The 25773-nt window shown below is 47.9% G+C and overlaps 10 protein-coding genes across 10 annotated transcripts; 6 read left to right on the top strand and 4 right to left on the bottom strand.

Annotated features, from left to right (window-relative positions):
* The first annotated feature begins 55 nt into the window (after positions 1-55).
* On the top strand, positions 56-900 carry F5891DRAFT_1009661 (uncharacterized protein). The gene is made up of 3 exons (XM_041360606.1): positions 56-624; positions 679-740; positions 793-900. The coding sequence occupies exons 1-3, from the start codon at positions 172-174 to the stop codon at positions 827-829; spliced, it is 552 nt and encodes a 183-aa protein (XP_041231087.1). The 5' UTR covers positions 56-171; the 3' UTR covers positions 830-900.
* On the bottom strand, positions 901-2719 carry F5891DRAFT_1009658 (eIF3 subunit 6 N terminal domain-containing protein). Its single transcript, XM_041360605.1, has 5 exons — positions 2446-2719; positions 2229-2387; positions 1438-2179; positions 1279-1387; positions 901-1205 (listed from the first exon to the last, which is right to left on the bottom strand). Exons 1-5 carry the CDS (start codon positions 2651-2653, stop codon positions 1038-1040), a joined length of 1386 nt encoding a protein of 461 aa, XP_041231086.1. The 5' UTR covers positions 2654-2719; the 3' UTR covers positions 901-1037.
* Positions 2720-2819: 100 nt separating this feature from the next.
* On the bottom strand, positions 2820-6230 carry F5891DRAFT_1162247 (glycoside hydrolase family 3 protein; the record flags this gene model as incomplete). Its single annotated transcript, XM_041365287.1, has 13 exons — positions 2820-3305; positions 3361-3427; positions 3483-3571; positions 3609-3659; positions 3716-3746; positions 3800-4120; positions 4172-4378; positions 4427-4994; positions 5053-5177; positions 5228-5461; positions 5512-5582; positions 5630-5746; positions 5826-6230. The coding sequence occupies 13 exons, from the start codon at positions 6228-6230 to the stop codon at positions 3063-3065; spliced, it is 2529 nt and encodes an 842-aa protein (XP_041231085.1). The 3' UTR covers positions 2820-3062.
* Positions 6231-7463: 1233 nt separating this feature from the next.
* On the top strand, positions 7464-8686 carry F5891DRAFT_1162246 (uncharacterized protein). The gene is made up of 3 exons (XM_041365286.1): positions 7464-7604; positions 7658-7790; positions 7843-8686. The coding sequence occupies exons 1-3, from the start codon at positions 7539-7541 to the stop codon at positions 8550-8552; spliced, it is 909 nt and encodes a 302-aa protein (XP_041231084.1). The 5' UTR covers positions 7464-7538; the 3' UTR covers positions 8553-8686.
* A 53-nt stretch (positions 8687-8739) lies between these two features.
* Positions 8740-10564, top strand: F5891DRAFT_1170505 (uncharacterized protein). The gene is made up of 2 exons (XM_041365510.1): positions 8740-9045; positions 9104-10564. Exons 1-2 carry the CDS (start codon positions 8791-8793, stop codon positions 10328-10330), a joined length of 1482 nt encoding a protein of 493 aa, XP_041231083.1. The 5' UTR covers positions 8740-8790; the 3' UTR covers positions 10331-10564.
* Positions 10565-11845: 1281 nt separating this feature from the next.
* F5891DRAFT_693371 (uncharacterized protein) lies at positions 11846-13882 on the top strand. Its single transcript, XM_041372821.1, has one exon. It carries the CDS (start codon positions 12058-12060, stop codon positions 13639-13641), a length of 1584 nt encoding a protein of 527 aa, XP_041231082.1. The 5' UTR covers positions 11846-12057; the 3' UTR covers positions 13642-13882.
* Positions 13883-16528: 2646 nt separating this feature from the next.
* On the top strand, positions 16529-17392 carry F5891DRAFT_1139610 (uncharacterized protein; the record flags this gene model as incomplete). The annotated part of the gene is made up of 2 exons (XM_041364875.1): positions 16529-16997; positions 17062-17392. The coding sequence occupies one exon, from the start codon at positions 16529-16531 to the stop codon at positions 16979-16981; it is 453 nt and encodes a 150-aa protein (XP_041231081.1). The 3' UTR covers positions 16982-16997; positions 17062-17392.
* Positions 17393-17872: 480 nt separating this feature from the next.
* On the bottom strand, positions 17873-19794 carry F5891DRAFT_1275305 (uncharacterized protein). Its single transcript, XM_041370198.1, has 8 exons — positions 19660-19794; positions 19383-19606; positions 19302-19330; positions 19240-19250; positions 18957-19189; positions 18810-18908; positions 18394-18756; positions 17873-18346 (listed from the first exon to the last, which is right to left on the bottom strand). The coding sequence occupies exons 1-8, from the start codon at positions 19760-19762 to the stop codon at positions 18113-18115; spliced, it is 1296 nt and encodes a 431-aa protein (XP_041231080.1). The 5' UTR covers positions 19763-19794; the 3' UTR covers positions 17873-18112.
* Positions 19795-19866: 72 nt separating this feature from the next.
* On the top strand, positions 19867-21737 carry F5891DRAFT_1009634 (uncharacterized protein). The gene is made up of 11 exons (XM_041360604.1): positions 19867-20030; positions 20094-20213; positions 20269-20294; positions 20344-20373; positions 20435-20516; positions 20567-20636; positions 20686-20707; positions 20770-21198; positions 21256-21337; positions 21396-21515; positions 21574-21737. The coding sequence occupies exons 1-11, from the start codon at positions 19889-19891 to the stop codon at positions 21624-21626; spliced, it is 1176 nt and encodes a 391-aa protein (XP_041231079.1). The 5' UTR covers positions 19867-19888; the 3' UTR covers positions 21627-21737.
* An 880-nt stretch (positions 21738-22617) lies between these two features.
* F5891DRAFT_1126233 (Cullin) lies at positions 22618-25717 on the bottom strand (the record flags this gene model as incomplete). The annotated part of the gene is made up of 10 exons (XM_041364066.1): positions 22618-22722; positions 22775-22912; positions 22969-23229; positions 23284-23577; positions 23626-23904; positions 23953-24042; positions 24092-24601; positions 24652-24984; positions 25037-25436; positions 25704-25717. The coding sequence occupies 10 exons, from the start codon at positions 25715-25717 to the stop codon at positions 22618-22620; spliced, it is 2424 nt and encodes an 807-aa protein (XP_041231078.1).
* Positions 25718-25773: the final 56 nt, after the last annotated feature.

Here is a 25773-nt window from a genome sequence, read left to right as displayed (position 1 = left end):
GAAGATTGGATTTGATAGCTATAGCGCATTTGCAATTGGGCGGGCGGCCTTTGTAAGCACCCAGCTGATTCAGTGCTCAAATAGAGACATTTACTCCATTCACCGTGACTCGGTCCCCTAGCTATAGCGACGTCATCTACATAGCACACTGACCCGCAACCTACAAGTACAATGGAAGAAGATCACAAGACTGACAAAGGTCCACCCCCGCCATATCCACATCGTCCGCCTCCCTCAGGCACCCGAATCCCGCTGCAGTTAAACTCTGCTTTCCCCGACCTCGCGCATACCAACAAACCCCCATGCCACGACGCAGACGGTGTTTCTCCCGTCTTCATTGGATCCGCAATCTTCCAGCGCTCGGTCCATCCATGCAAGATTGCACCCCATCTTCCAATTCCATGCCGTGTTCCATATGGTTCCGCAGAGGTAGAGCACGACGGGCGGTACGACCTTCTGCCATTTGACCCGGTAACCATGGAATGGGTTCCTACGAGTCACGGTCGTGTCCCTCATAATCGGGATCCTGTTGCTGGAGGTTATGAAGAGAATGGGCAGCATTTGTATCATGCAATGGGTCGCGTGAATGGGACCTGGGTTCCTGGTAAGACAGGAGAACATCTTGTGCGCATTTTCATTCTACTTGAATCTATCCCACAATAACTGAGTTTCTGATAGGGGGGGTGCAATGTCGCATTTGGTGGTGGAGAGCACATTATCAGAAATGACTACGAGATATTGTGAGTCCAATGACTTGTCTCACCCGGCGATATCGATGCTAACAAAATGCAGGTGCTGGAGGAGTGCATATCTCAGGGGAGAGAAATAGATTGTTTGTATCGATACGGAGCGTGTAGTCATTCCAAGTTTACCTTGATAAATTTAGTTTTGCGCAAAATTTGTCAAAACTGAGTACAGGCAGGTAAGAAGACAGACGTATACTCTACAACCGTTAGATATCGCCAAATATAACAGCAATCATTTTCGAGTAGCAAGACACTACCCATGAAGCACGTACAAGTACAGATAAGCTCTGACTACGGAGCTCCCTCAACAACAGCAGGCTGCGGCTGGCTCTGTTGTGGCTGCTGCGGACTGTGAAGCATACCAGTACCCAAAGCCTGCGTCCGGAACGCCAAACCACGCGTCTTCTCAATGACTGATTGATATATCGGCAATGGTGAACGGTGGATCTCGATAACGTTCTATAAGAAATAATAGTCAGTGAATGAACGGACGAGTGCGACATCATTAATGACGCTGAAATAAGATCCATACCTTTTCTAGGTCGATTTTGGCCTCCGCGCCCATGCGGGTCTCGCGGATGAGGTTGACAATCCATTTCTCGCCTTCATCTCGTGAGAGATTAAGACGTTCCGAAAGGTCGCTGAGCACGTGGTTTGAGAGTAGATCAATGCGGATGCATCCCTCACTTACCCAATATCAATGCGTTGGTGTATACGGCAGTATGCCTCGCTGATTAGGTAGCGTGCATTATCGAGGAACTCCTCTCTGAACTCTCCAAGGAAGAAATCATCTCCGACCACGCGGTCGGCAAGCGTTAGCTCACGCTGTGCTGCTTCAAAGTCAAACTCGACATAAAGCTCTTTCAGGAAAGATGTAACGGGATCCTGATATTGGTACTCCTCCGTCTGTATGACCTTGACAATCTCGCGTATCGAGTGTCGTACACGCGAAGAAGCAGCACTCCCACCTGCAGCCGACTTGCGAGAGAGGATGGCAGCAGTGGCTATGTACCGAAGGATCCAGGGAGAAGAGGTTTGTATGGTGTTAAGGTAAGTGGGCGAGAGGAAAGTCTCGAGGAGAAGTGTCCGACCCTGCGGGTGATTGAAGTAGACAAAGAGAGACCAGTGAACCAGCCACGTCCGCGAGTGGAGTTGCGTGAGAGCTGCGGGTTCGGCAGATGCAGTTAAGAGTGTTGAAGGTGAGCGCGAGTCAACGACATCACGCAAGGTGTTCAATTCTTCGAGAGCTGTCTCCCATTTTCCGGTGAGGATGTCGGAAGCAAGTTTACCCCAGTGCGCAGAAGTGTTGAGATCGTTATCGGTTGAAAGTACACGGAAGTGATACAGATAGTCTGCAGCACCAGCTGTAGTTGCCGTATGTATATTGGAACTGCCCAAAGTTGTATAAGAGCAGTGATTTGTTCGAGGGTGAGCTATGTTGAACGTGAATAGGTTGCAAGACGGTTGATGGTAGGCGAGCACGTACGTTGTAGTTATCTTTTAGGTACTGCAAATTCTGATTTTTATCTTGACGCAGTGCCTGTGCAACATCTGGGTTCTCGATCACATCAAGAACGGCTTGAGCCTCCAGCTGTAGGCGCTCATTTGTTGATACAGCCTTCTCTCGTTTTCCCGAGAACTCTGAAAGATCGAGCTCACATGTATCATCATCGATATGACTTAAAACGCAATGACATACCTTCGGGGATCTCCTCATCAGGGTGCAGCTGCTCGAACAGGCTGACTGCATAATCCAGCATGTTCGTGCCCTTTGCAAGTTCATACTGTGCAGCCTGGACTTGCTCGACCGGGAAGAGTGAAGTTTCGACCAGATGGGCCAACAGCGGAAACGCCAGATGGCGATCCAAGTACGGTATTATCGTTTTTGACAGATCGTATTCCGCCATGGTGGTATACAACGTTGCGTGTCCTTCAAGCTTCAAGCTTGTACAGAAATTTTACGGCCACTCAAAGAGGAAATCGCACAGCCACAGCATGTGTTGACGGCTATCACAACCACTGGTTCGGACACTTTGCAATATCTCACTCAACTCTACTTCAAATCATATTCTGCTCGACCACATATTATTGTACACTTGTAATACACTATCGCGAAGTTGAATCTTCCAAATTGGCCAGGAAATAATTGAGATCCTTGTTGAGGTGTGACGGAGCCGTCTGGCTGTCACGCCGCGTCATCACTACTAGAAGTTTCATTGTGTGCAATTCCAGTAATCGCCCTTCTATAGACTATAGAAGTGCCAATTGGTTAAGCATCACATCAAAGCAAAAATTATAGCAAGTACGTGCACTGCATCAAATTGGAATGTCCCCCTGTAGCCTGAAGTCCCTACTGCTCGCACCAATAGAGAGCGAGATCTGGCCGTCGGGCTTGCGCCACCCCTGAGCAACGACGTCCCAGATAGACAGGTCATAGCGCGAGAGCGTTATTGAGACTTGTTTGATGTCGTACGGAGAGATTTCGACATTTGTGAAGCCCTTCAGGACTGATGGAGGCTCGCTAGCGGAAGATGGGTGGTGGATGTAGAGCTGAGGGATCTATGCGAGTGACGTGGGCATACATACATATAAAATATTAATGGGTGTCACGAACCTCAGTTCCAGATACAGGTCCAGTGTTGGTGACCTCGAAAGTTACCTGGAATGCAGGCTCATGGAGCCTGGTAAGTAACAGTATCAGCCTGTAGATCCTTCATCGGATTGGATAAACCTCACCAAAGCGCAGTGGACGACCCTTCGGCGATGGGCGAAGCCTTCCCATACTCCCAAGCAGTAATCAAATCCTCTTGGTCAGTATCCGATGACTGAATTGGTGTCACACAAAGGTCAGAGTACGCGAACAGTGGTGTAACTCAAGCCGAAGCCAAACTCGAAGCGCGGTATGATGTTTGCCTGCATTTTACCCTTGTTAGAGATATGAAAGGGCCAAGTAAAGTCAGGAAACTTACTTGATCAAAGTGGCGATAATCAATGAATAACCTGCAAAGACCCTGGAATCAATGCAGGCCAGCCTTGGTCGAGTGTACACGTACCCCTCGGTGTAATCAATGGTTACAATATTGCTTCCCGAACCTTTGGTGATGAGTTGTGCGGGGTAATCGACGACATCCTTGGCAATAGTATACGGAAGTCTTCCAGAGGGATTGTACGCACCATAAAGTACGTCAGCGATAGCATTGCCCGCCTCCTGGCCTTGAATACCAGCCCAGATAACAGCGGTGATATTAGGATGCTCGATCCAAGGCTCTATGATGAGCGGGCCAACACTGTTCACGACGACTATGGTATTGTTGTTCTGCGCAGCAACAGCGAGGATGAGGTCATCACCGTTGTGCCAGGCAGTTAGGTTCTTGCTAACAGGAGATGAACAATCATTGTCGCTTGAAAATGTATGAGGAACGTACCGATCTCCCTTATTGCCATTAACAGTAATGTAACCCTCGCCAGAGTCGGAGTTAGTGAACACGAGAGCAACAGCCTCGCCATACGCCATATTACCAGCCAGAGCGGTGTTCCAGTCGTCAAAATCCCAGAACACGCTGCTCCCGTCCTGGCGAGCACGCTCCTGGATACCTTCAAGAGGCGAAATAAGGTAAGGGAAGTCACCAGTCCTGTGTCGTCAATCAGTGTTGAGTAACGACATTTTTAAGTGAACATACCCAGACCCCCAGCCCATGGCCAGAATACCATCGCTGCCATCTTGACCTGGGAACTCGTTGGGGCCAAATTTGCCTGGACCGGCATCGCTTCCAATCAATACCAGGTTCCTCGGCTTGTTCAATGGCAGCGCGCCGTTTTCATTTTTCAAAAGGACTGTCCCAGCTGCGCCAATCTCCCTCACAAGCTTATAATGGTCAGCCTGCACATTCACATGCTTGTTGTTCACTTCGTCTTTAGAATTGAATGCGTTGAAGTTCGTTACAGGGTAGGCCTCGTCCTGGTGAAGGAAATACCAAGCAGCGATGATACGCGTCGTCATGTCGTCCAACCGAGCCATGCTGATGTACCCGTCATTCACATAGTCCGTGAGGTTGCCGCCAAAGTAGGAGTCACCAGAGTCAAAGGTGGTATCGCCGGGCATAGTCATATCAAGGCCAGCAACAGCAGAGAGTGTCGATCTCGTCGCCTGCCAGTCAGATTGAACGAAACCTTGGAAACCGTATTCCCGCTTCAAGATATCGTTGAGCATCTTGTCGTTATTGCATGCGTAGGTTTCATTGATGAGATCTGCGATTCAGACCTCAAATGATGTGGATACTATATATAGAACATGATTGAAACTCACTGTAACTGCACATGACAGACGAGACGCCAGCCATGACGCTGCGCAAAAACGGGTGCGCGTAAATCTCATGCTGAGTCCGGTCATCAACATTTGAAGATTCTGATGTGCGGAAGTGTTCCTGTTCACTGGTGGGATAAGTGAGCACAAGGGTAAACAGGCGTAAGAAAAGACAAACTTGTTAATAAAGTGCTTGGCAGTAGCTTGTACTCCGCCATTTTGTAGGCCTAAAATTGTCTCGTATGCAGATTCGCCGGTCAGGAAAGGATCTGCACCGAAACCCTCCCAGTTACGGCCGCCTTGAGCGATGCGACCCATGTTCATCATGGGACCAAGGGCAATGTTGACGCCCTTGCCCTTGAACTCCTGACCCAAAGCCAGGCCACGAGCACGCATCAGAGCACGATTCCAGCTGTGGAAGATATCAAACATATGAAGTTAGTGGACTAAAAGATGACTTGCGTGGAGGCCACATGAATGCCAGCTGGAAACGCAGTCGCGTAGTCGACAGAACGGACAGCGAGAGGCGAATCCTGGCAAATACTGAGAAATACCTTTCATGTAAATTCAAGTTAGGCACCTCAAGACATAAACCAGGGAAGTTTTTATTGGGTGGGATATTGCCAATACACAACCCCTTCGCCCAACCGACTCCAGTTGTGATATTGACCTTTTCTTCAATGGTGTAATCTGATATCTGGGTACCAAGCATGTGTCGACATAGAGAGTGTGTGAAGTCGGTCAGACAATCAAACATTGACTAAGGATGCACTCACAAGATATTTGGCCTTCTGGTAAGCGGCAGACCATGCAGGCGCAAAATCAGGCACAACTTGCGGATCACTGCTGACAGAGGGAGGATTCAAAGGATCAGTTGCAGGGTAAATAGGCGGGCGAGGGTTGAGAGTAGGTGTAGGATAGGGAGTGAATGAATAACTAGAGAGCGGAATGGTGATAACACCGGTTGTAGACACGCCTGAGGTGCTGGCGGAAGCAGAAGATGTCGCGGAGCTTGCGGCAGAAGTCAATGGAAAACTGAACGAGGTTGTCACTGGCGAATATGGGCCAAGTATAGTAGCGGGAACATTGCCACCTGGGGTAGACAGTGTTACAGCAGACGGAGCCGGGGCGCCTAGGACAAATGGAATTATACACAACGGCGACAGCAGCTTAGACAACATGACCGCTGTACACGTTGGTTTCTGATATAAGCAGGTGTAAAAAGGGTCAGGGAATACTGTTCATGCACGAACCAACACTTTTGAATTCAGGCCGAATACAAGCCGAATAAACCCAATATTGCCCACATCCACGTACGTGCCACGCGGCGTGACCAGCTGGAGCGACAAAGTTAGTTGAATGTTGAAAACCATACAAGAACTTTCAAACTTGAAATGCAACCGCTCTCTTGCTCACGACGGGCACATCCACGCATTCTGCATTCCGCTACCAGGCTGCAAGTTCAAACTAGCGACGCGAACTTACTAGTAAAGTTAGTACTTACATATCCGAATCATTATAGGCATGGAAGATATTCGACCACCCGACATTTGACCATCACTAGCGTGTCGATCGCTGCCAGCACACGACCCCACTGCAACAAGTCAACCCAAGTCCAATAGCATACGCAACCTTCAACCAAGACAGCCTCAAGTGCTTCTGCTTGCACCGATGGAAACCGAGATATGGCCACTGGTCAACGGGTCCGCGTCGACCTGTTCCATATCCAATTTCCTTGGTATGAGCCATTCATTGATGAGCCTATTGCTTGTATTTCCCTGGAGCATTGTGAAAAGTTATAGCACTGGCTCCAAGCACCCCGAGTCAGTATTGCTCAAATTTCAACTGCTATTACACGATGCTGATAGGTGTTCTCGCTTCGAACTTGTAGCGATTACATTGTCATTGATGCTCTCTGAGGTTTGGGGTTCTATCGGAAGAAGACATACCAGGTCTGAGATACAGCTGGTACAGCTGGCAGCGCCAAAGATGGTCTGACACGGAGGGCGCTCCTCGGCCTCATGAATCAATGTGCGAGCCGGTCTGGGTTCCCGAGTCTCCTGCCACCCTATGTCCTCCAAGGAATCCGAAAGGGTTCATCGTTGAGGATGGGTTATCCTTGCATCTGTAAGGTCTGTCAAATGAGCGAGTGGCAGGTCTCAAGGAGAAGTGTTTGATCCCGTGGGTGGTTCAAGTAGACAGCTTAGACCGATGACTCGGAATGAGCCATGTTCCTGACTGCATGTTTATACTATACTGCTTAGTAAATATGCTCGACCGGGAAGAGCGAAATTATGACTAGAGATGACAGAAGCGCCAAATCGTGGAGATCCATATAGATGTATTCCGACATGTGATGTGTAACGCCTTTGAATTTGAAGTCCTCAGCAATTTTTTTTACCGCAGCTTGAAGAGGAACTAGCACAGCCACAACGGGTGCGATATTCACTGAGGCTCTTGTGACTTTTCCAACAACGCAAACTGTCATCATGACTGCCATCACACAGAACCTGCCCAGATTTATATCAGACCTTGGAATATCGATAATTGGAGAGGTATGTTGATTTTTATTGTTCTAGTCGAAGTTGGCACACTCAACATATTGCAGAAATGTTATTCCTCACTGGTCGAGAACCTTAATGTCGGAGACGTGGATTGTCTCAAATACTCACTCTCCAAGGGCTTGGGCATCGGTATCGTAGTAGGAGGTTCTATCATGAAAGTTCCTCAATTATTGCTTAGTGAGTCTATGAAGCGCCTTTGATACACGTCAGGGACTTATGACACGTCTAGTCCTTAGCGGACGCTCCGCCCGTGGTCTCTCCTTGCCCGCATATGTTCTTGAAACTCTCGCATATGCTATCACCGCTGCATACTCATACAGAAATGAGTTCCCATTCTCGACCTACGGCGAGAATCTATTCCTGACTATACAAAATACCATAATTACCCTCCTGATCATCTACTTCCCAACTCCATCGCTCCGAAATGCACAAGCCATTGGCCCACAATTGGCAATCGCCAGTGCAGCATCCGTTGCATCTGCCATCGCATTGTATATGTTCCCTAAAGATATCCTGTCTCTACTGCAGATGGCCACGTTGCCACTATCCCTCTTCTCGAAGCTGCCCCAAATCATGCAGAACGCACGTGCCGAATCCACGGGCCAGCTCTCCGCCTTTGCTGTCATTTCTCAAATCGTGGGCTGTCTTGCCCGATTGTTCACTACTGCGACGGAGGTCGGCGATCTCATCGTCACTGCTGGCTTTGCCCTTGCCCTCGTTCTCAATCTTGTACTTGGTGTGCAGATGTGGATGTACTGGGGGAGTGACCAGAGAGAAGACTCTGGAAAGACGCAAATTGGATCGCTCAGCGAGAAGGAAAAGGTAGAATGGGCATCGGAAAGGCAGGGAAGAGTTGATGTTGTCGTCACTCCGAAGTCTCCTGTACCGCGTCATACCGCGTCACCTTCCGGTAGAAAATGGGCAAGGAAGGTTGATTAGTACTATACCTCTGTTATTTAATGGACTCGATTTTTTTATTTCATACACTATCTGAGTGTGTGCCAAAATGTTTGAGTACTTGGTTTTGTTGTTGACACCACTGCTTGCGCTAAACAACTGCCTTACATACTATTATAGGGTCTGCCTAGACCCACGGGTGGCCTCCGGCAAGCCGTAACTCCATTTAGTCTGGAACCACGCTTATCGACGATTCGACTCGGACGCACCACTGATATCGATGCATCAAGCTCTACTTGTCCCCGAAGTTCTCCTGGATATATTCGCGCATGTGAATGAAAGTGTGGACCTACCATCTGATGATTCTTCTTGCGATAGATTATCATCTCAACAATCTCTTGCATCACTTGCAACGACATGCAAAATCTTCTACGAGCCTGCGATGGATTTGCTGTGGGCAAACATAGACGAGTTAGAACCATTGCTAGGCTGCGTGACGAGGCTACATCCACTGATATATTGTAGTGGAGCAGAGGTGAGTGCAGACTGATCACGATCTTCAGTTCATGAGCTCACTGAGCATCTAAACGCAGCCTTCCTGGTCTGAAGGCATCGAACCATTATCTGAACATGAAGCCCGCCAATTCTTGCGTCATGCCTTCCGCGTCCGCTCAATCGATATATCATCTGACAGAAATTTTCACCTCCTCACAGTCTTCCCTACTGAGACGTGCATGTTCCCGAGATTGCAGTCGTTATTATGGCAGGTCGAAGCTCCCAATAACATATATCTGCACCTCTTCCTGTCCAATACGCTACTTTTTTTCTATTTATCAGCAATCCACCCAGCTCTGAAATCTATCGGGACCCGTTGTGCTTCTTTGGAGGCCTTAACCATCGGTGATGCTAAGGATCTCACAGCGGACGAGTCGTTCTTGCTGTCTGAAACTATCTGTTCATGCACGCAGCTCAGACATCTTGGTTGTCCACCGCTCGGATGGGAAGCATGGAACCACCTCTCCAACCTCCCCACCCTTCTCAAATTGGAGATTGGTGGCGGAAATTGGCCATTAGACCGACATGATTTCAAATTTGCACCTTTCCTTAATGTTATCATCCTCAACTTCTATGTACAGACCGCTTCACACACTATCACAACGTTGGAATGCTCAGAATTCCCCTCCCTACAACGGTTCGAGATGCATGTCCAAGTCATGCCTTTTGCACAAGCTGAGCAGCTTTTTCGTGCACTGTCACAATGCAACGCAGGCCACACCCTTGAATACATCGTCATATTCTCCTTTGATTCAGACGGTGACTCAGATGAGGAGCCCTCAGACAGCTCTCTGGCAGCAATCACACAATTCCTTCAGTTTACACAGCTGCGAACTCTGGGCCTCGTTTTTGAAAATTACCCCGTCTACCTTGACAACGACCTTCTCCTGGAAGCCATGTCGAGTTGGCCAAACATTCGCTACATGACCTTAGCGAATCATCAACTTCGTCTACCTACCATCACATTCCGCGGATTATTCGACGGACTCCGGCTATGCCCCCACTTGGATTCCCTGCAATTACACATCGATGCTATAAATATCGATATTGATCCTGAAACCGAGTCATTTCAGCATACCTCCCTACAAAAATTTAACGTAGGCTTCTCTAACATAGAAGATGTTGAAGCTATTGCTCGCATCATTTTCTTCATGCTCCCTGGCGTCGAACAAGTCAAACATGGGTCCGAGGATAATAATTGGGACAAGGTTAACCAGCACCTCAAACATCTGAGATCTTCTGCAGCTCTTGGCCATCACACGTAATACTCCGGAATCAGCCCGAACTACTCGAACTACTGACTTATCTATGTACTGGGGCGAGTGGTCGTTGTCGCTTTTGTTCTCTATGGATACAATTATTCTCTCCCCTGACATTGTTTTGCTGTACTGTGCCGCGCATATCTTACGAATACTTAATGACACCCGAACGAACTATTATCGTGTATCTAGGGCTACGCCGCTTAAATATACGCAGTTGCATATGCTGACCTCTTCTGACATGATAACTGACACGGAAATGAATGCTTGACCAGTTTCTCTATCCCGGCCTAAATCAAACATTCCCCGATACCACGCGCTGGATGATAGTGAGATAAATATGTAAGACAAACCGAGCGTCGTGGTGTGGTGTCATCAATCTAAAACAGTGGCCGCAGAACAAACCTTTATAGTACCCCTGAGAGCCACTTTTCGACCCAGGAGCTGCGGCACAGCCCTTCATTTTGGGGGACATGTGGTCTGCGAAGGCCGGAACGACCTTGCGCCCCTCACCTTCACCTTCCTTGATTAATGCACGGAGAGTTAATACAAGGGTGTTATTGTTGGCAAGTAATTTCCGTGCAACAAACTGTGTTTCTGGCAACGAGATGGTATCATAAACAAGTTTGATAGGGTCGTCAGTCACTTTGCTGATGGATGCCAACAGTTTTCCGAAAAGGTTGCGATCAAAAAGAAAAGGGGAGTAATCCCTGACAGGCTCCTCATTGCTCGGAGAGGTTATGATGAAATCTCGACAGACGAGCGAGTCGAATAGCTGCAATACTGTCAGGATTCAGGTGAAGAAGAAGCGAGTCTCATTTTGCTCACTATATGAACCCACAGAAGAAGAACCGCCAAGGATGACCATAGGTGTCTTTCATTCGCCGACACTTTTCGCCCAAGGAGGGGTTGTCTCAGCTCTAAATCGATTTCCTATACAAGTCCACGAGCACAGTATTTCACCACAGATGAACAGCAGCTGCACTATCAAGAGATTGACTTGGAGGAATCTTGAATGAGATGTAGCTGACGATGTAGTCGACGAACCTTATCATAACTTACCCTTGTTGTAAATCTTGCATCGGTCAGGGTATACTGCGGCTGATACGCAGTAAGTGAACTTGCCATGTACCACTCTGTAAACTAGGGTTGAGCCTATACAGACAAGGGCAGACCCGAGACAAAGAAATGTCCAACACTCTATCGCCTTTGTGGAAATTGTCAACGCCTTCCCTAGTTCCTCGACAATGCCAGCAATGTCCGTTCCCAGAACGGCAGGGTGATGGATGGGTCACGAATATCACTGTGCCCTTGATCTTGTCATCGACCAGGTTCAGAGCTGCAGATTGAAACTTGTTGATGGATGAGAATGATTAATAATGAAGCTGAAGCATCATGGATCACGGGCGTTAGTGAGGAGCATCTCAAGCTTTGCCCACAAAGTTTATAGATGGACAGCTGCTGACTAATAATCGTCAAATTGTCATTTGAGTTGCGAACCATCTTTGTATCTTCAATCCGGTTCATTCGTACACAAAGCGGATTTGTAAATCACCCTAACCAGCCTATAAAGGTGGCAAGTATCTAATCCGCTCTCGACTATCAAAGCACTGCCCACCCCGAACGGTCGCCTGATAGCCCGTAGGAATTTGCATATTTGCCATTCCGGTATAAGCGCTAACTCTGCGACAACTCTATCGGGTTGCAGTGATTGTGGCTGATGCACTCTCGACATGCACCAGTGTCTTTGCATAAGTGAGATCCTGGAAGCGATTTTCTATTTTGTGTTCATCGATGAACGACGACGTTTCTCCCCATATCATCCACTATTCCCTGATTTCATACCGTCACCGGAAACTCAAGATCGACGTTCCATCTTCCGACTTGCACTCACTTGTCGTGCATTTCGCGATTTAGCACTCAACCTTCTTTATTCTCACTTGAGAAACTTCTGGCCTCTTATTCTCTCATCCAGACCTTCCCAGCTTCATCCGAACATACCTGATACATACCGTCCATTGATCCTCGCTTCCCGCATACAGATTCTCTCCCAACCATGTCAAGATGACACTGCATACCCATCCTTCATTGCATGTGCTCAAAAGCAATCACCTCTCTTTCCAAAGCTACGATCCCTCGCATGGCGTGATTCTTCTCTCACCTGTATCCCAGTCCTCAAACTTCTCTTACCCACAGTTGAGATCCTCTCCCTCGACATCTCATCTTCCTTTCGCAAAGCCATCATCCCTGTACTCCCTACCTCCGCCCCTCGCCTCAAAGCTCTTGAGATCAAGGGCAGCCTCTTCATGACCGACAAAAATCCCTCCGAAATTGAATCCCTCCTCATCAGTTATCCCGATGGTCTCACAGAACTTTCGTTGACTTGCCAGTTGCATCATGTCCCGAGCACCATCCTCAATGCCATCGCTCTCTGGCCATCTCTCCGATCCCTCACTTTAAAGCTAGGTATCGACAGCATCCCTACCCTACCTCTCCACATCCCTCAGCCCTTTTCCGCACTCACTCACCTGCACATCTTATGTGATGATAATCTGGACCTTTTCACATCTTTCTTACGCACCTACCAAATCCTCAATTTCGGTTCCTCCAATAATCCTTCCATCACATTCTGCAACCTCAAAACAATTCAGTTCAATGCAGAAGGTCAGAGTTCCGCCAACACCTGGTCCCAATTCCTCACTTCTCTCGCCAATACAAACACGAAACTAGAGCACATATTTATAACCGAGCAATGCTATTTTCAATCCATTCCACCATCCTCTTTCGAATTTCGCCCCCTACTCGCTCACCCGAATCTTGCGCGCCTCAGTACCCTTATACTTTCTCCCAGCCGCACAACCTCCATCGTCCTCACCGACGTTGACATCCTCACGCTCGCTCGTATATGTCCTCATCTCCACATTCTTGACTTGGGGCTGCGTAATACCCCCGTGTCCTTGCATGCTTTGAATATCATCGTCAGGCGTTGTCGCGAGTTGCGCGAGGTCTCGCTCTGCATGGACGTGCCCGTCGATGCGCTCAGAGGTGGGGATCACGAAAATACCGACAACGACAAAGTAGGTCTACAACCTAACAATCGCTTGATCAAACTGGAAGTCGGGGACTCGCTCCGGCCTATCGCGTGCCCCACAGTGCGCCCTATGCCCTCATCGCCAGAGCTAACAAAGTCAATCTCACGATTCTTGCATGCGATGGCACCCCGGCTTAAGGGCGTCACGTTCAGTGGAATGCATGGGGGTCTATGGCGGGTGGTGTCAGACACTTTGTGGATGATGGCGACAGACGAAGATAATTAATGGCGTCTTTCGGGGATATGTGGCAAAATCAATTGACTGACGCTTTTGGAGTATAGGTATATTTCAGTGTGCAAGTAGACGATGAGAGAATAGCGAATCGCAAAACTGTAACAGGTAGAGTGTTATAAATGACCAAAAGAATGATACCTTGTATGGGCGGTATGCGTGGGTGACGTGAGCGCAGCGCCCCAACCTTGAGCGTCCTGATGCCGTGTAGGAGACCAAGGGAACTTAGTGCTGGAGGGGTTTCGAAATAAGGAAACTCCTCGAAGCCTTTGCACAACAGACCAAAACAACGCTTACCCTCGCCTTCTGAACTCTGCTCTCATGCGCTGGTTTGGCACAACTGGCTATGGCAAATTCTAATATAAATGCAATTCTTGCGTTATGTGCGCAGCTCTATACCTCAGAAAAAACATCATAATCGTGTATCGTTGATTTAATGGCTATCTGAGCCTATCTCAAACCGATATGTAATGTATTATGATTTTCCTCAGTACTATAACTGTTGACGAATGGTCTAGCATAGAGAGCACTGCGCTCTTCTTGCATCATAATTGGGCTATTATTTGCTGCTTCCTCTCCGTCAAGTTGCCAGTTAGCATGTAGAACCTTCATGTAAGCCCTAAGGTGGAACCATAGTTTCCATCTCAGAGGTATTGTGGTATGCTTCGAGTGGTTACACTATATCACTCCCTCCATTCCCACAGCGTCAAAGGCAAGAACCATGCTGGGTAACGACGCAGTGGACACCAAAGGTGAGCGTCTTTCCACGTTTGCAAATAAAAAATGCGACTAGCCTTACACATCAAAACTTATAGACCTTTGTGATTCTACCGTGACGCGCCCTGCCGTGTCTCTACCACGCTATAATGTATCAATTACCCTCTTGTGATCAAGCTTGCTTCCCATTGTCTTGAATAGGTGCCGCTGCCAAAGTTCATGGTTGGGTTGTGGTCGAGTGTGCCGCGACGATGCACTGAGTCCGCGAGAATACTGTTGTTCCCATAATTGAATCCTGATCGGAGTTGTACTTCTCCACATGTGATGTCACCCTCTGGTGGAGAAGTACGGGCACTCCCTTGATCATCACATTCTAAGTTTATCAAGGGTCAGTGCATGTTTGTGTTCTTGTGGACTGATGCACGCGTGATGCTACAAAGAAGTGAATTCCACAGGCGCTTCTACTATAGGGAAGTGCCCACAGACGCTTGCCTTTTCACAACGTGATGTCGGGGGATAATGCCAGATGGATGGCTTTGATGCACGACCACAGTCGTGCTTTGTCTATCGTTTCCCCGCCTGTCGTGAGGTATAAAATCGGCGTCGTTCTCTGCTCTACTTCTCTCATCTTCTTTCCAACTGCATCTCTTTATCTTAGCCTCTTTACTTATTCAATTATTTGATATGTCTATGTGAGCCTACTCGCACATCAGATCAATATCTTTGTATGCTAACGATGTCTTTCATATCTAGTTCCTCGTGTTACAACCTTCAAACGCCATTCGATAGGTTTGTGTTTAATCTCGAGCTCGATGACGTGCTTCATCTCATCATTTTCTTAGCGAGTCTCTGACTGTGTCGGATGACCGCGTGCCACTCCCTGGTGACTTCGATTTCGTTCCGTTGTCCGAAGAAGACACAGCCAAGTTGATCGCGGCTCACCAAAGCGATGAGACGTCTCCCGAAGTGCGCGCCCAGTTGGATGTGTACGTGGCTCTACCTCATTCAAATCATTTACTCGAACTCACGGTCTCCGACAGATTGTTTAAATACGGCGAGGAATTAATGGTTAACGAAAATGCGCTGGCAGGCCCAGCCGATGCTTATGATCATGGGTCAGTCAATCTAATTAGCTTACCACCTGGGTCAAGCAACTCACGTCCAACGACAGATCAAACTATAACGAATTACCAGTGGCGCCACAAGGGTATGTGCACTCGCAACTGAGTCCTCGCCATTACCATTACTTATTTAGTTTTTCAGGACTTGGGACTATTCACACTTTGTTCAAAATCCTCAGGCGTCGTTTCCGACATTGGAGAATTTCACCGCCCCGGTGGCTGATCTCCCTCAGTTGTCCCACATCGATCAGGAGCTCTACTACCCTCCGCAGACTGTCCCTCAAGCGCCCCCGCAAGGCAATGAATGGCCCCAGCATGAATATAACCCTGGCTACTTCATGAACGGGCCTCTAAGCGCGTATTATCTGCAGCCCTCTGTCGCACCTCAAGGCCCCGTATTATCCCAGCATGGATATAATCCTGAATATCATGCCAATGGACCTCCTGGTGCGTATTATTTGCAGCCACCCCCGGTCGCCCCAGCACCGCCACAAGGCTACGCATGGCCCCAGCCTGAATATAATCCTGGATATGATGTCAATGGACCCCCTGGTGCGTATCATTCGCAGCCCTCTGCGGTCGTTCCAGCACCGCCCCAGTATGGCTATCATCCCGCTCCCCCCTACCCTTACCAGCAACCTCATGACATCCCGGGTCCGTCCAACGCGTACCACCCAACTGCGGCATTCCCCCAAGGTCAATATGCTCTCTTGCAGTTGACATCTAGCGGGGGCTCAAGCATGGAGCCAACTTCCTCTGCTCTCGACGGGACGGCATCTGCTAGGCCTCGCAAACGTAGAACCCGCCAGACCTCTAAATTTGAGGATGGCTTGAATTCGTCTGTTGAACCAACAACGCGCAAGCGCAGACGCCCGAATGCCACCGATGACTGCAGACCAGGCAAGTTTGGTCCGTACATGCTAGCGGACGCCAGCGCCACGGTCATGGCCATGCCTTTTCACGACCCAAAGCCTGTCGACATTAGCAGCCGCAGGACCCATGATCCTAACGGTAATCTCCTTCGAACGAGGAGATTTGGGGCGATGGAACTGGATGATCATTACCCCGATGGATCGGGCAACGTTACGAAGGACTCCTCACCAGAACTGACCTGCGTACGCTCATGCGATTGGACCGACCAGCCGTGCGGTCTTTTCATAGAGGTGAACAAGGCCCGGATCGAAGACCACCTGTGGTTTTGGCATGGTGTTGAAGCCAGGAAAGAAACTCCCTGCAAATTCGAAGATTGCCCGGACCCACAGGCGATGCAAAAATTGGGCCGTCACATCGATGGGGTCCACTTCGCTACATCCTACCGATGCCCCTATTGCCAGAAGCTGTCGTCGAGGACCGATGCTGCGGCTCGGCATCAGAAGACGTGCAAACCATTGCTTAATAGCAGAGCCCACGCTGAGCATTGGAAGTACGCATTCTGTCCCCAAGCGATGATCAAGTCGGTTTCTGGGTATATCGTTCCTGCGAAGAACACGACCTAGGATATTGCCTGAATATGTACGTCCCCCTTACCCCGCATATGTCGCTGCTGCTAATGTTACTCCTTATTTGCGTGCTCTAGTGTTAACTGCGATTCCTGAAACAACTTCTCTTTACGTCTAACAACACTCGTTTCATTCATTTACCCACATTCCTTTTGAATATTCTCTTTACGGCTAACGACACTCGTTTCATCATATTACCGACATTCCTTTTGGATATTCTCTCTTCGACTAACTACACTCATTTCATTCTATTATCGACATTCCTTTTGAACATTCGCCTCTCTTTTCATTCTTGCTTCTGTATGCTTATTGGGTTATCTTTATTGCACGCTGGACGTGGCTATCGTACCTCACCATAGCGCTTGGTTTATCTTACATGTCTGTTGGATTTCATGGAATGGAAGTTGGGAGCAGCTATATCGTGTCTCACTGCGAAACTTGTAACTTTGCATCATTTGTGTTATGAATGAAACATACATATTGTGCTGCACTTGTGTCTTATCTGACAATGTGCATCGTGGAACGACACTATCACCCTGATGAGATATCTGGATACTTGTGATTCTACGTAATGCTCAGCCCGTCGCTCAGTCTGACCCTTAGTCCGGTGAACTTTTTTCTAAATCTGCAGGAATAGATGTGCCAATGTTCTTGAATTACACCAGCAGCCCTAGTGACTAGTAGAATTCGAGATTTGCAGGCAACTTTTATTTGTCGCGCCAGTTGTCCTGGGATTGTCGTGGTCGCACCACATGATTGATCGGGGTTTCCCCTATGACGTTGCTTGCTGTATAGGTCTGTGCTACGCACGTCCAGATATTGTGTATCAGATCTAGAGGGCTACGCCGCTCACACATACGCAACAGAATACGAGTCGAACTCGACCCTCGGGAATAAACGATTTCACTAAGTAAGATGTGTCTGATACATAATGTTCTCCCGGCGTATGCGAACATGCAGTGGAGTTTTCAAGGTTGATAGTAAGATAAGCAGATTCATTGGCAAATAGTGTATAGGTGAGGCCTGGCGCGATCCCTGCGTGAGTGCTTGGGGCCCTGGCTTCTCCGTAATCCACGATTCTGTGAAGATTCAAGGACTGATACGCTGAGGGTGAATATCAACAAAATACTAGAGTGCTATGTTCACTTCTTTAACGTTTGTTTCTCCTCTCTTCCGTCGCCACCACTCCGGTGCCGTGTCGGCACGGGACTTCTCCAGCTTTTGGAGCTTGTCGAGCTCCGCCTTGATGAAAGCCTCCAAGAAAGCAGGGGCATTCTGTGATCCCTGCTTGGGATCTGAAGAGGGCCACTGAATCACCTTGACAGACCCACTTTGCATCTGGTCCTCAATAGAAGTAAGATTCTAATCACGGATGAGTATATGAATCTAAACTCGGGCTGATAGCGAACCTTAACCACATCTTTCAACTGGACAATAGCTTGCCCCTGATTCATCCACTCCCGAATCGAGTTGACCTCTTCAGGAGTCCACTCGCGTACCCTGGGGTCATCCATATGCACGTTAACACCTACTGCTCCCTTCGGGTGTATCAGCTTCTCTGCACCACCAGGCTCGCTAAATATTCCGTCGAACCACGATGCAACACTTTCAGATGCGTTTCTATCATACTTTGGAGCGAGGACTCGAGTCTTCGCATGAGATGATGGAGTATCGCCTAAAAACAAGTAGTCATAACCAATATATTTTTCCAAGTCAAACCGTTGTTCTTCTGGTAGTTCGGGAGCATTGGAAACTTGGATGAAAAACCGATCCTTGGATGTAGGATATCGTCAGTATTATGGAATTCGATTTTTAAAAGACATACGGGTTGACTGTATGCTTCTATGACGAACGTGGACTCAAATGGTTGGACCATTGGGAATTGAACCAGATAAAGCGGTATTAGGACTGGGTAGGCAGCTTCCTTTTCTGGGGTGAGGGGGAAAAGGATGCATCAGGTGAAATGACATACTATATTGGTTTTTATGAAGCGTGGCTCAAAACGCGCATCTTCATCACTAGTAGCCTGAGTGAAGGACGAAGACCGTGTACTGCTAATAACGTCGAGTGGACTGATAGTGTAAGGCATGCATATAACATCAGAACCGTGTTGATGTGTGAGGCGCTGAGAAAATGGAACGGCCAAGGCAGGTTCTACTTGGTCATTTCGGAGAGCAAGCCTCGCAAGCAGGCCAAATGTAGCGCCTTATGAAAGTGATTAACCTCGCTGGCATGCCTGGTGTGGAAGATTGTACCTGGTAAGTAACTATAGGCGATTTGTTAACTTAGAAGGAGTTTGATAAATGAACTAGTGTACCAGTCGTTGAAATACGCGGTCACGATTCGCTGCAATGCTCCCGCTTGAATAAATGTAGCAGGAAGAGGTGCTTGAATATACCTGCCGTTCGTCATCTTCATCAGTCAAGTATGACTCGACTTCTGCATCCAAGAACCAAGCAGGAAAATAGACAGGTTGAATGCGGATGGGTTGAATTGGCTGAAAGTTTCCACCTATATACTTTGCACCGAGCGACCCAACAAAATCGCGGAAGAAGCAACCTGCGGAAGCAGCTACACCAACATGTCTGATAGCAGCCTCCTTTGAAAACGCGAATGGAATAGCTGAAACATGCCAGTCAGCAGACTGTAGCGGGTACGAGATGAATGCAGGCGACCTCTGACTTTTGGGTGATATTGCGGTATAATTTGTGAGTAGCTTCGCGGAGAAGACGTGCGGTTGAGATCACGCGCAATAACCCCTACTCGTCGTTGCAGCATCAGTGCTCCTGGACAAAAAAGCTTTTAAACCGTGCAATGTCAATGACCATGCTCCCCGGAAAAGGAAAGTCGGCTATATGCCACGTGACCCTTGTGCGATATACGTGTACTATAACTTAATTGAAAATGCATCTTGCCGTCAAACTTCTGTCCCCCTCCCTTACTCGAAGGCCTCGGTCCGCAATGCACTTGGCTTCATACGTAGCCATTCTATGGCTACTTTTTGCTGTTCTTGTCAGCGCAACCGATTTATACAAAATTCTTGAGCGTCAGTCCAAGGCGTGTACCAACTGGTCTTGACTCGCGTCTGACTGATATACTCGGCATTTAGTGTCCAAACATGCATCGGAGCAGGATATCCGTAAAGCATACAAGCGGTTAAGCAAGCAGTATCATCCCGACAAAAATACGGATCCAGGGGCAGAGGAGAAGTTTGTTGATATCGCTCATGGTAAATTAAGTTGCACCCGTTTCCACAGAATAGCATCCTCATGATACTGCATTAGCATACGAAGTCCTTTCAGATTCCACGGTGCGCAACAGTCTCAAGCCTTTCTTATAGTCTGCTCAAAATTATTCAGAAACGCCAAATTTATGATAGGCATGGTGAAGTGAGTCTAGCATCAACTCATTATGTATTCATTCGGATATGAACACGCGTTTCACTTATAGGAAGGGTTGAAAGCGCACGAAGGTGGACAACAACATCACGCCAATCCTTTCGATATATTTTCCAACGTTTTCGGTGGTGCTTGTGGGTTTACAGCTCCTTGCCGCTACCTCTTTGCGCTGATCAGTATGTAGTCAATACACAGCAGCAAGTGCGTCGTGGACAAACTGTTATAATCGATTTCGAGGTTTCACTTGCAGACATGTAAGCTCATCCCCGCATTTCTGCAATGGTTAACTGATGAGCCGCGCAGGTATATGGGTGCCAATATTGACGTTCGTCTTGACTTGGCCTTTCGCATCGTTACTCAGTTGAATTGACTCTTCACCCACAATAGTTCACGATGAGGAAAAAGATACTTTGTGACCACTGTCGCGGCTCGGGCGCTGCATCGGACGGTGACATTCATACTTGTTCAGGATGTGGTGGATCTGGCGTGAAAACCTTCAAGCAGCAAATATTCCCCGGCATGTTTGCACAGACGCAGTCAACATGTAACGATTGCGGTGGCCGTGGAAGAATTATCAAGAAACAATGTCCACACTGCAAAGGGGAGAAGGTGGTCGAGCACACGCAACAGTATACTTTAGAGTTGAAACCAGGTACACCAGAAGGCTTTGATGTTGTATTTGATGGAGAGGGAGATGAGAGTCCGGACTGGGAGGCCGGCGACGTTGTTTTGAGAGTACGAAGTAAGAAGGAGAAAGGTGCTTGGCGACGGAAGGAGAGCAGCCTGTACTGGCGGGAGACCATTGGTATTGACCAGGTAAGCCCAATTGATGCCGCCGTCTCCGATAATTTATTATGCCTACTTGAATTATAGGCACTCCTCGGATTCCAACGCAATATCACGCATCTCGATGGTCACGTCATCGAGATAGATCGCCAAGGAGTGACCCAACCTGGTGAGCTGTTATCGTTTATTTGTCCAGCCAATGAGGGTGGTGTTCAACTTAATCATAGGTCATGTTCAAACCATAGAGGGCGAGGGGATGCCCTTGTATCAGACAGACAGTGTCGGCGACCTCTTTATAGAGTACAATGTTGTGTTACCTGTTGAACTCCACTCAGACATTCGTCGAAGTAAGTGATATTTCAACCTTGCCGTGGTATTGTTCATCGTTTTGATTGCATCTCGTAGAACTTGCCGAGGCATTTTATGGACCAAGTCACCGCGATAGAGATGAGCTTTAGATATATTTTTTCGTAATTTATATTTTTTCCGTCATCAGTTAGTGTGAAAATGCCCCATATCAAGTATTTTGGGCCGGGGTCCGGTGTTTCTGACCTGCCCTAAGGCTAGGTACCGTTGCATATAAGATAAGCTGAATCGCTTTTATTTCCTTTGGTTCCGGACCCCTTCGGCATGGACGAGGTTGGTCATGTCTTTGCATCCTAGTCCTTTGACTGAACGTTTCACAGTGATCCTGTGAAGCCGTTGTTAAGTGCTAGTCCCTACGCTGCGAAAGTATCGAGCAATAGGAGAGCGTATCTGTTAGCCAGGATAGTCTTTGGAAGATAGTCCAGGCAGTATGGCCCTTTGTCTGCATGACGGTTGGTCTGACGTTGTTGGGATCTTGAGCAAATCTCATGAAATTTGCAGTGGATTTTGGGCGAATCGTGGATGAAGTGTGTTTACCTTCGTCTGCAGATGTTCAAGTTGTTGGCAGCCTTTTCAAGCTGGCCTTCGGTAAGCCAAGACCTCATGGAGTATGACATCTTGTTAACATCATCTCAGCTAGTTATTGACATGTGCCTTGGCCTGCAGCCATGGTGATGTGCATGCTCGTACGCGGCGGGCATTGCTACGTCATATCGTGGTGTAGGTTCTGAGCGCGTGCTTGCTCATGGGTGTTTTCCTATGAAGTTACCTTCAAATCAATTAACCCAGGACGACAGTCTCTGATGGACACACTTTCGAACTCTTTGGTTGTGTTTCCCGTCAGAGCCTACATGTTGCTTTGTCAAGTATAGCAGTATGTAGCAATGCATTTGCATTTCATTGTAAACATGTGTGCAAGAAGTGAGACTCCAAGTGTTGGTACAACCATGTTGAGCCGCCTTCAAGACCTTGCGTAAATTTATTGTTAGCTGGTGAATATATATAATTATCCACTTGTCATCCAGAAGGATTGCACAAATTATGCGGGATGACTCGTATAATATTTGGTAATGAATCCATGCCTCATGCCTGAACGGTAACGATGAGATGAGGAATCGCGGAAAGATCACAAACACGCACAAGATAATTATAAGACTTGCGATCTTCACAGCGCTCAAGATACTCTCGCTGTGCCAGATGTAGATAAGAACATGCACAGTAAACGAGCAATGTTACCCACATCAATTAATCCCTCAATTCGTTTCTTGATATTCTGAGGGTTGGGCTGGAATCGAGAGGCAAGTTGTCGAGTGACTTCATTAACGAGGTCGTTATGAGTCAAGTGCTTTCTGTCTTTCATGATGCGAACGATGCATGCCTAAGCGGTGGACATCAGAGTTCATGGGATATGATATGACTGATTGCAAGCCTCACCTCGATTTGATGGTGTCTTTCCTCTTCGATACGATCGCGAGTTTCTCTCCGTTCCTTAGTAGTTTCCACCTTGGCGGACACCGTGCTGATTTTAATCTTCTGCATCGGACATGTGAAATCATTGTTAAACGAAAATGAGTCCGATGGATGAACATCTCGTCCGGGGGGGTGTTTCTTGAGAATCTTGAATTTTGCACATGCTAGGGATTGCAAGTGCCGTTGAAGCTCAGTATCTGGAATTGAAGTAGCAGTTTTCAGTTCCTGATCAAAAGTGTCAGATCGATCCAAGCATCGCAAGCTGGTGAGAACCCGCACATCATATGTAAGAAACTCATCGTCTGTCAAATTCTCGAAAAGCAGCAAGATCACGAGTGCAAATGTCGACACGTTAACATCGTGTTTCCTGGCCTTGAACTGAACACGAACGTCGGCATTTCCGAGTGAGGGTTGCCATGCGAGGCGTCGCCCTGAGTGGCGGGAAAAATAGAAATGCTCGAATGACTTGCAAGCTCTGATTAGGACTTCAGGGAAAATGCAAGATGCACTAGAATGCGACATGGGCCAAAAAGTCGACGTCATCACGGTCACAGAGATCTCCACTTCAGGTGCCTAAACGTCCATTGAACAAACACAGTAAGACGAGATCACTGCTCCTACCAAAACGCCTTCAAGGTACTTGCGGTAGGCTTGCATGGTATCAGCGGATATCTTCATATCATGGAACATGCCCTCCAGCTTTTGAGTGAATTGGTACCCGCACTCAACTTTGAGCTTTGCCAGCATGCCTCTTTCAGCATCATCGGAGACCGACCTGCCAAGTAGTAACCGTTTGGCAAGATGATTCTTGTAGTATCGCTCGAAAGCGTCTTTCTCCGTGATGTACCGGAAAACCGTGATGGTCTTGTCCAAGACAGCATCGACCTCCATATCGGTTTTCTGTAAAGAATAGATGAGCGCGAGAATCAGGGGAGTTGGGTTACTGACGCCTTTGAGGCCCTTCTTGAGGTTTTCATCGATGAAAAGCGATATGTACTCTGGTGCCTTCTCATTTAGGTTGATGAAGTCTTCGAATGCCTAGTGACATACATTAGGATATATAGGAACTATCAAACAGAATGCTGACCTCATTCAGAGAGCTTTCCACTTCTCGATTGTTGTCAAATGCTCGCGTCCAAATGCAGTCGAATTTATCCTTCAGATCGAGCACAGTCTGTACCCATTTCAGGGCCAGTGTCAATGTCGGAGGGCCCATAGCTGTGCGACCCTGACCCTTGTCTTTTCCTTTCGTGTTTTCAGTATCATGAAGGTCTCCATCGTCCATGTCTTGGCCAGTGTCAATACTGGTGGAAGCAAGGTTGATTTCTCTTCCTCTCCGTAAGATGGAATCCTTGAACGACCTTCTGAGGGTAGGCAATCCACTAGGAACCATGAGAAATAGACGGTACAAGCGGGTGAGATCGTCAAATTTGTCGAGGTCTACCATGACATCAAGGCCAGAATTGGGCATACCGATAACAGTCGACAGATTATGTGTTAATAAATGGCGCTCGAGAATCTTTCGGAGAGGGTCACCAGTTTGGGAGAAGAGGTAATGATAAGTTCGCGCTTGTTCCGAATCGAGACGTGCCTCGACCTGCACATTATGAGGGTAACCTGAATCCTTTGGGTGGAAAGAATACATACTCTTCGCAGATACTCTGGTGCATCACAAGTCTCCAGAAGTTGTTTACCTTCAGCGGAATAGAATGCTTCGCTGGCTGTAAGCACAGCCGGCTCTAGATCCCGCTTGTAGACAGTTTTGGCGTCATGATCGACGCTCAGCTGCAGAAGGACATCGACGCACTCCTTTACCACAGAGCGGCTGATGACATATCCGTCACGCTCAATTTGAATTAAGCTAAGGACTGCGGAGGTGACATGATCTTGTATGGGGGGTCGTATGATGTGCTTCAAGAAGAGATCTAGGCCAGCATCCCAAATTTCTGGGACATCAGCAGCCTTCGTATAGACGCGATCCTATGGACGCTTCCGCGTGAGTAGTTAGTGGGTATATCGGTGGAATGCTCACCATGTACTTGAGAATATCTCGAAGTTTCAACATATTCCCAGTATGATCGTCCCATACACGCCTGAGAGCCTTCAGTAACGACTCTCCCTCTTGACTTTGTTGTACAGGATCCTTGCTGCTGCCACTGGGGAAAGCAGGGACGAGTTCGCTTTGTGCTAACCTATCGATATTCTCTGCCACCAGCTGGCAGACTCCCTTATATAATATGCCACCGTTCTTATACAGTACCATATTGTAGGCGTAGCGATAGTTCTCCTCGAATGAAAGGTTTGATGCATTCTGGTTGTGGATTTCACGGATATTGGTGGAGAGGCGGGACCAAGTTTCATCCAATGATACTTCTGATTCGTGCTGAGATGGCTTATCAATTACGAGCAGCTTTTGTTTCACAGATCGCTTACTTTTCGGGGCGGTTTCTATCCAAAAGATTCACCGTCAGGAATGAATGGCTGGCGGAATGTAACACGCACGATTTTTGTCTTTACTGTGCGGCGTGCTGACAATCAACCAGCTCAGTAAATTCCCTGCAGTCAAAGGTACGTGACCCACTAGAAGCCATCGTTAACGCAGTAGTTCAGCAGTAATTGTAGGCTCCCCTTGAGGCAGACCATAGAAGGAGGATCAACTACTTGTTCCTTCTTGGATGGTACCGTGACTTCGGTATAACTCTCCGACTGCCATTTCGGGAATAGTTGCCTCTATTGAAATCAGAAGCTGTTGCCAAACATCTCACAAAC

Source organism: Suillus fuscotomentosus (genome assembly GCF_016647785.1).
Source record: "Suillus fuscotomentosus strain FC203 chromosome Unknown F5891scaffold_7, whole genome shotgun sequence".
Lineage (NCBI taxonomy): Eukaryota > Fungi > Basidiomycota > Agaricomycetes > Boletales > Suillaceae > Suillus > Suillus fuscotomentosus.
This window is presented reverse-complemented; position numbering and strand designations above follow the sequence as displayed.

Coding starts and splice junctions, on each gene's coding strand:
- F5891DRAFT_1009661 (XM_041360606.1), top strand. CDS start 172: ATGGAAGAAGATCACAAGACTGACAAAGGTCCACCCCCGCCATATCCA. Junction 625..678: donor GTAAGACAGGAGAACATCTT/GTGCGCATTTTC, acceptor AGTTTCTGATAG/GGGGGGTGCAATGTCGCATT. Junction 741..792: donor AGAAATGACTACGAGATATT/GTGAGTCCAATG, acceptor AACAAAATGCAG/GTGCTGGAGGAGTGCATATC.
- F5891DRAFT_1009658 (XM_041360605.1), bottom strand. CDS start 2,653: ATGGCGGAATACGATCTGTCAAAAACGATAATACCGTACTTGGATCGC. Junction 1,388..1,437: donor CACCAACGCATTGATATTGG/GTAAGTGAGGGA, acceptor CCACGTGCTCAG/CGACCTTTCGGAACGTCTTA. Junction 1,206..1,278: donor CCAAAATCGACCTAGAAAAG/GTATGGATCTTA, acceptor TATTTCTTATAG/AACGTTATCGAGATCCACCG.
- F5891DRAFT_1162246 (XM_041365286.1), top strand. CDS start 7,539: ATGACTGCCATCACACAGAACCTGCCCAGATTTATATCAGACCTTGGA. Junction 7,605..7,657: donor GAATATCGATAATTGGAGAG/GTATGTTGATTT, acceptor AACATATTGCAG/AAATGTTATTCCTCACTGGT. Junction 7,791..7,842: donor AGTTCCTCAATTATTGCTTA/GTGAGTCTATGA, acceptor TGACACGTCTAG/TCCTTAGCGGACGCTCCGCC.
- F5891DRAFT_1170505 (XM_041365510.1), top strand. CDS start 8,791: ATGCATCAAGCTCTACTTGTCCCCGAAGTTCTCCTGGATATATTCGCG. Junction 9,046..9,103: donor TATATTGTAGTGGAGCAGAG/GTGAGTGCAGAC, acceptor ATCTAAACGCAG/CCTTCCTGGTCTGAAGGCAT.
- F5891DRAFT_693371 (XM_041372821.1), top strand. CDS start 12,058: ATGCACCAGTGTCTTTGCATAAGTGAGATCCTGGAAGCGATTTTCTAT.
- F5891DRAFT_1275305 (XM_041370198.1), bottom strand. CDS start 19,762: ATGCTGCAACGACGAGTAGGGGTTATTGCGCGTGATCTCAACCGCACG. Junction 18,909..18,956: donor GCTTCATAAAAACCAATATA/GTATGTCATTTC, acceptor ACCCCAGAAAAG/GAAGCTGCCTACCCAGTCCT. Junction 18,347..18,393: donor AGTTGAAAGATGTGGTTAAG/GTTCGCTATCAG, acceptor ATCCGTGATTAG/AATCTTACTTCTATTGAGGA.
- F5891DRAFT_1009634 (XM_041360604.1), top strand. CDS start 19,889: ATGCATCTTGCCGTCAAACTTCTGTCCCCCTCCCTTACTCGAAGGCCT. Junction 20,295..20,343: donor AAGTCCTTTCAGATTCCACG/GTGCGCAACAGT, acceptor AAAATTATTCAG/AAACGCCAAATTTATGATAG. Junction 20,517..20,566: donor CAACGTTTTCGGTGGTGCTT/GTGGGTTTACAG, acceptor ATCAGTATGTAG/TCAATACACAGCAGCAAGTG.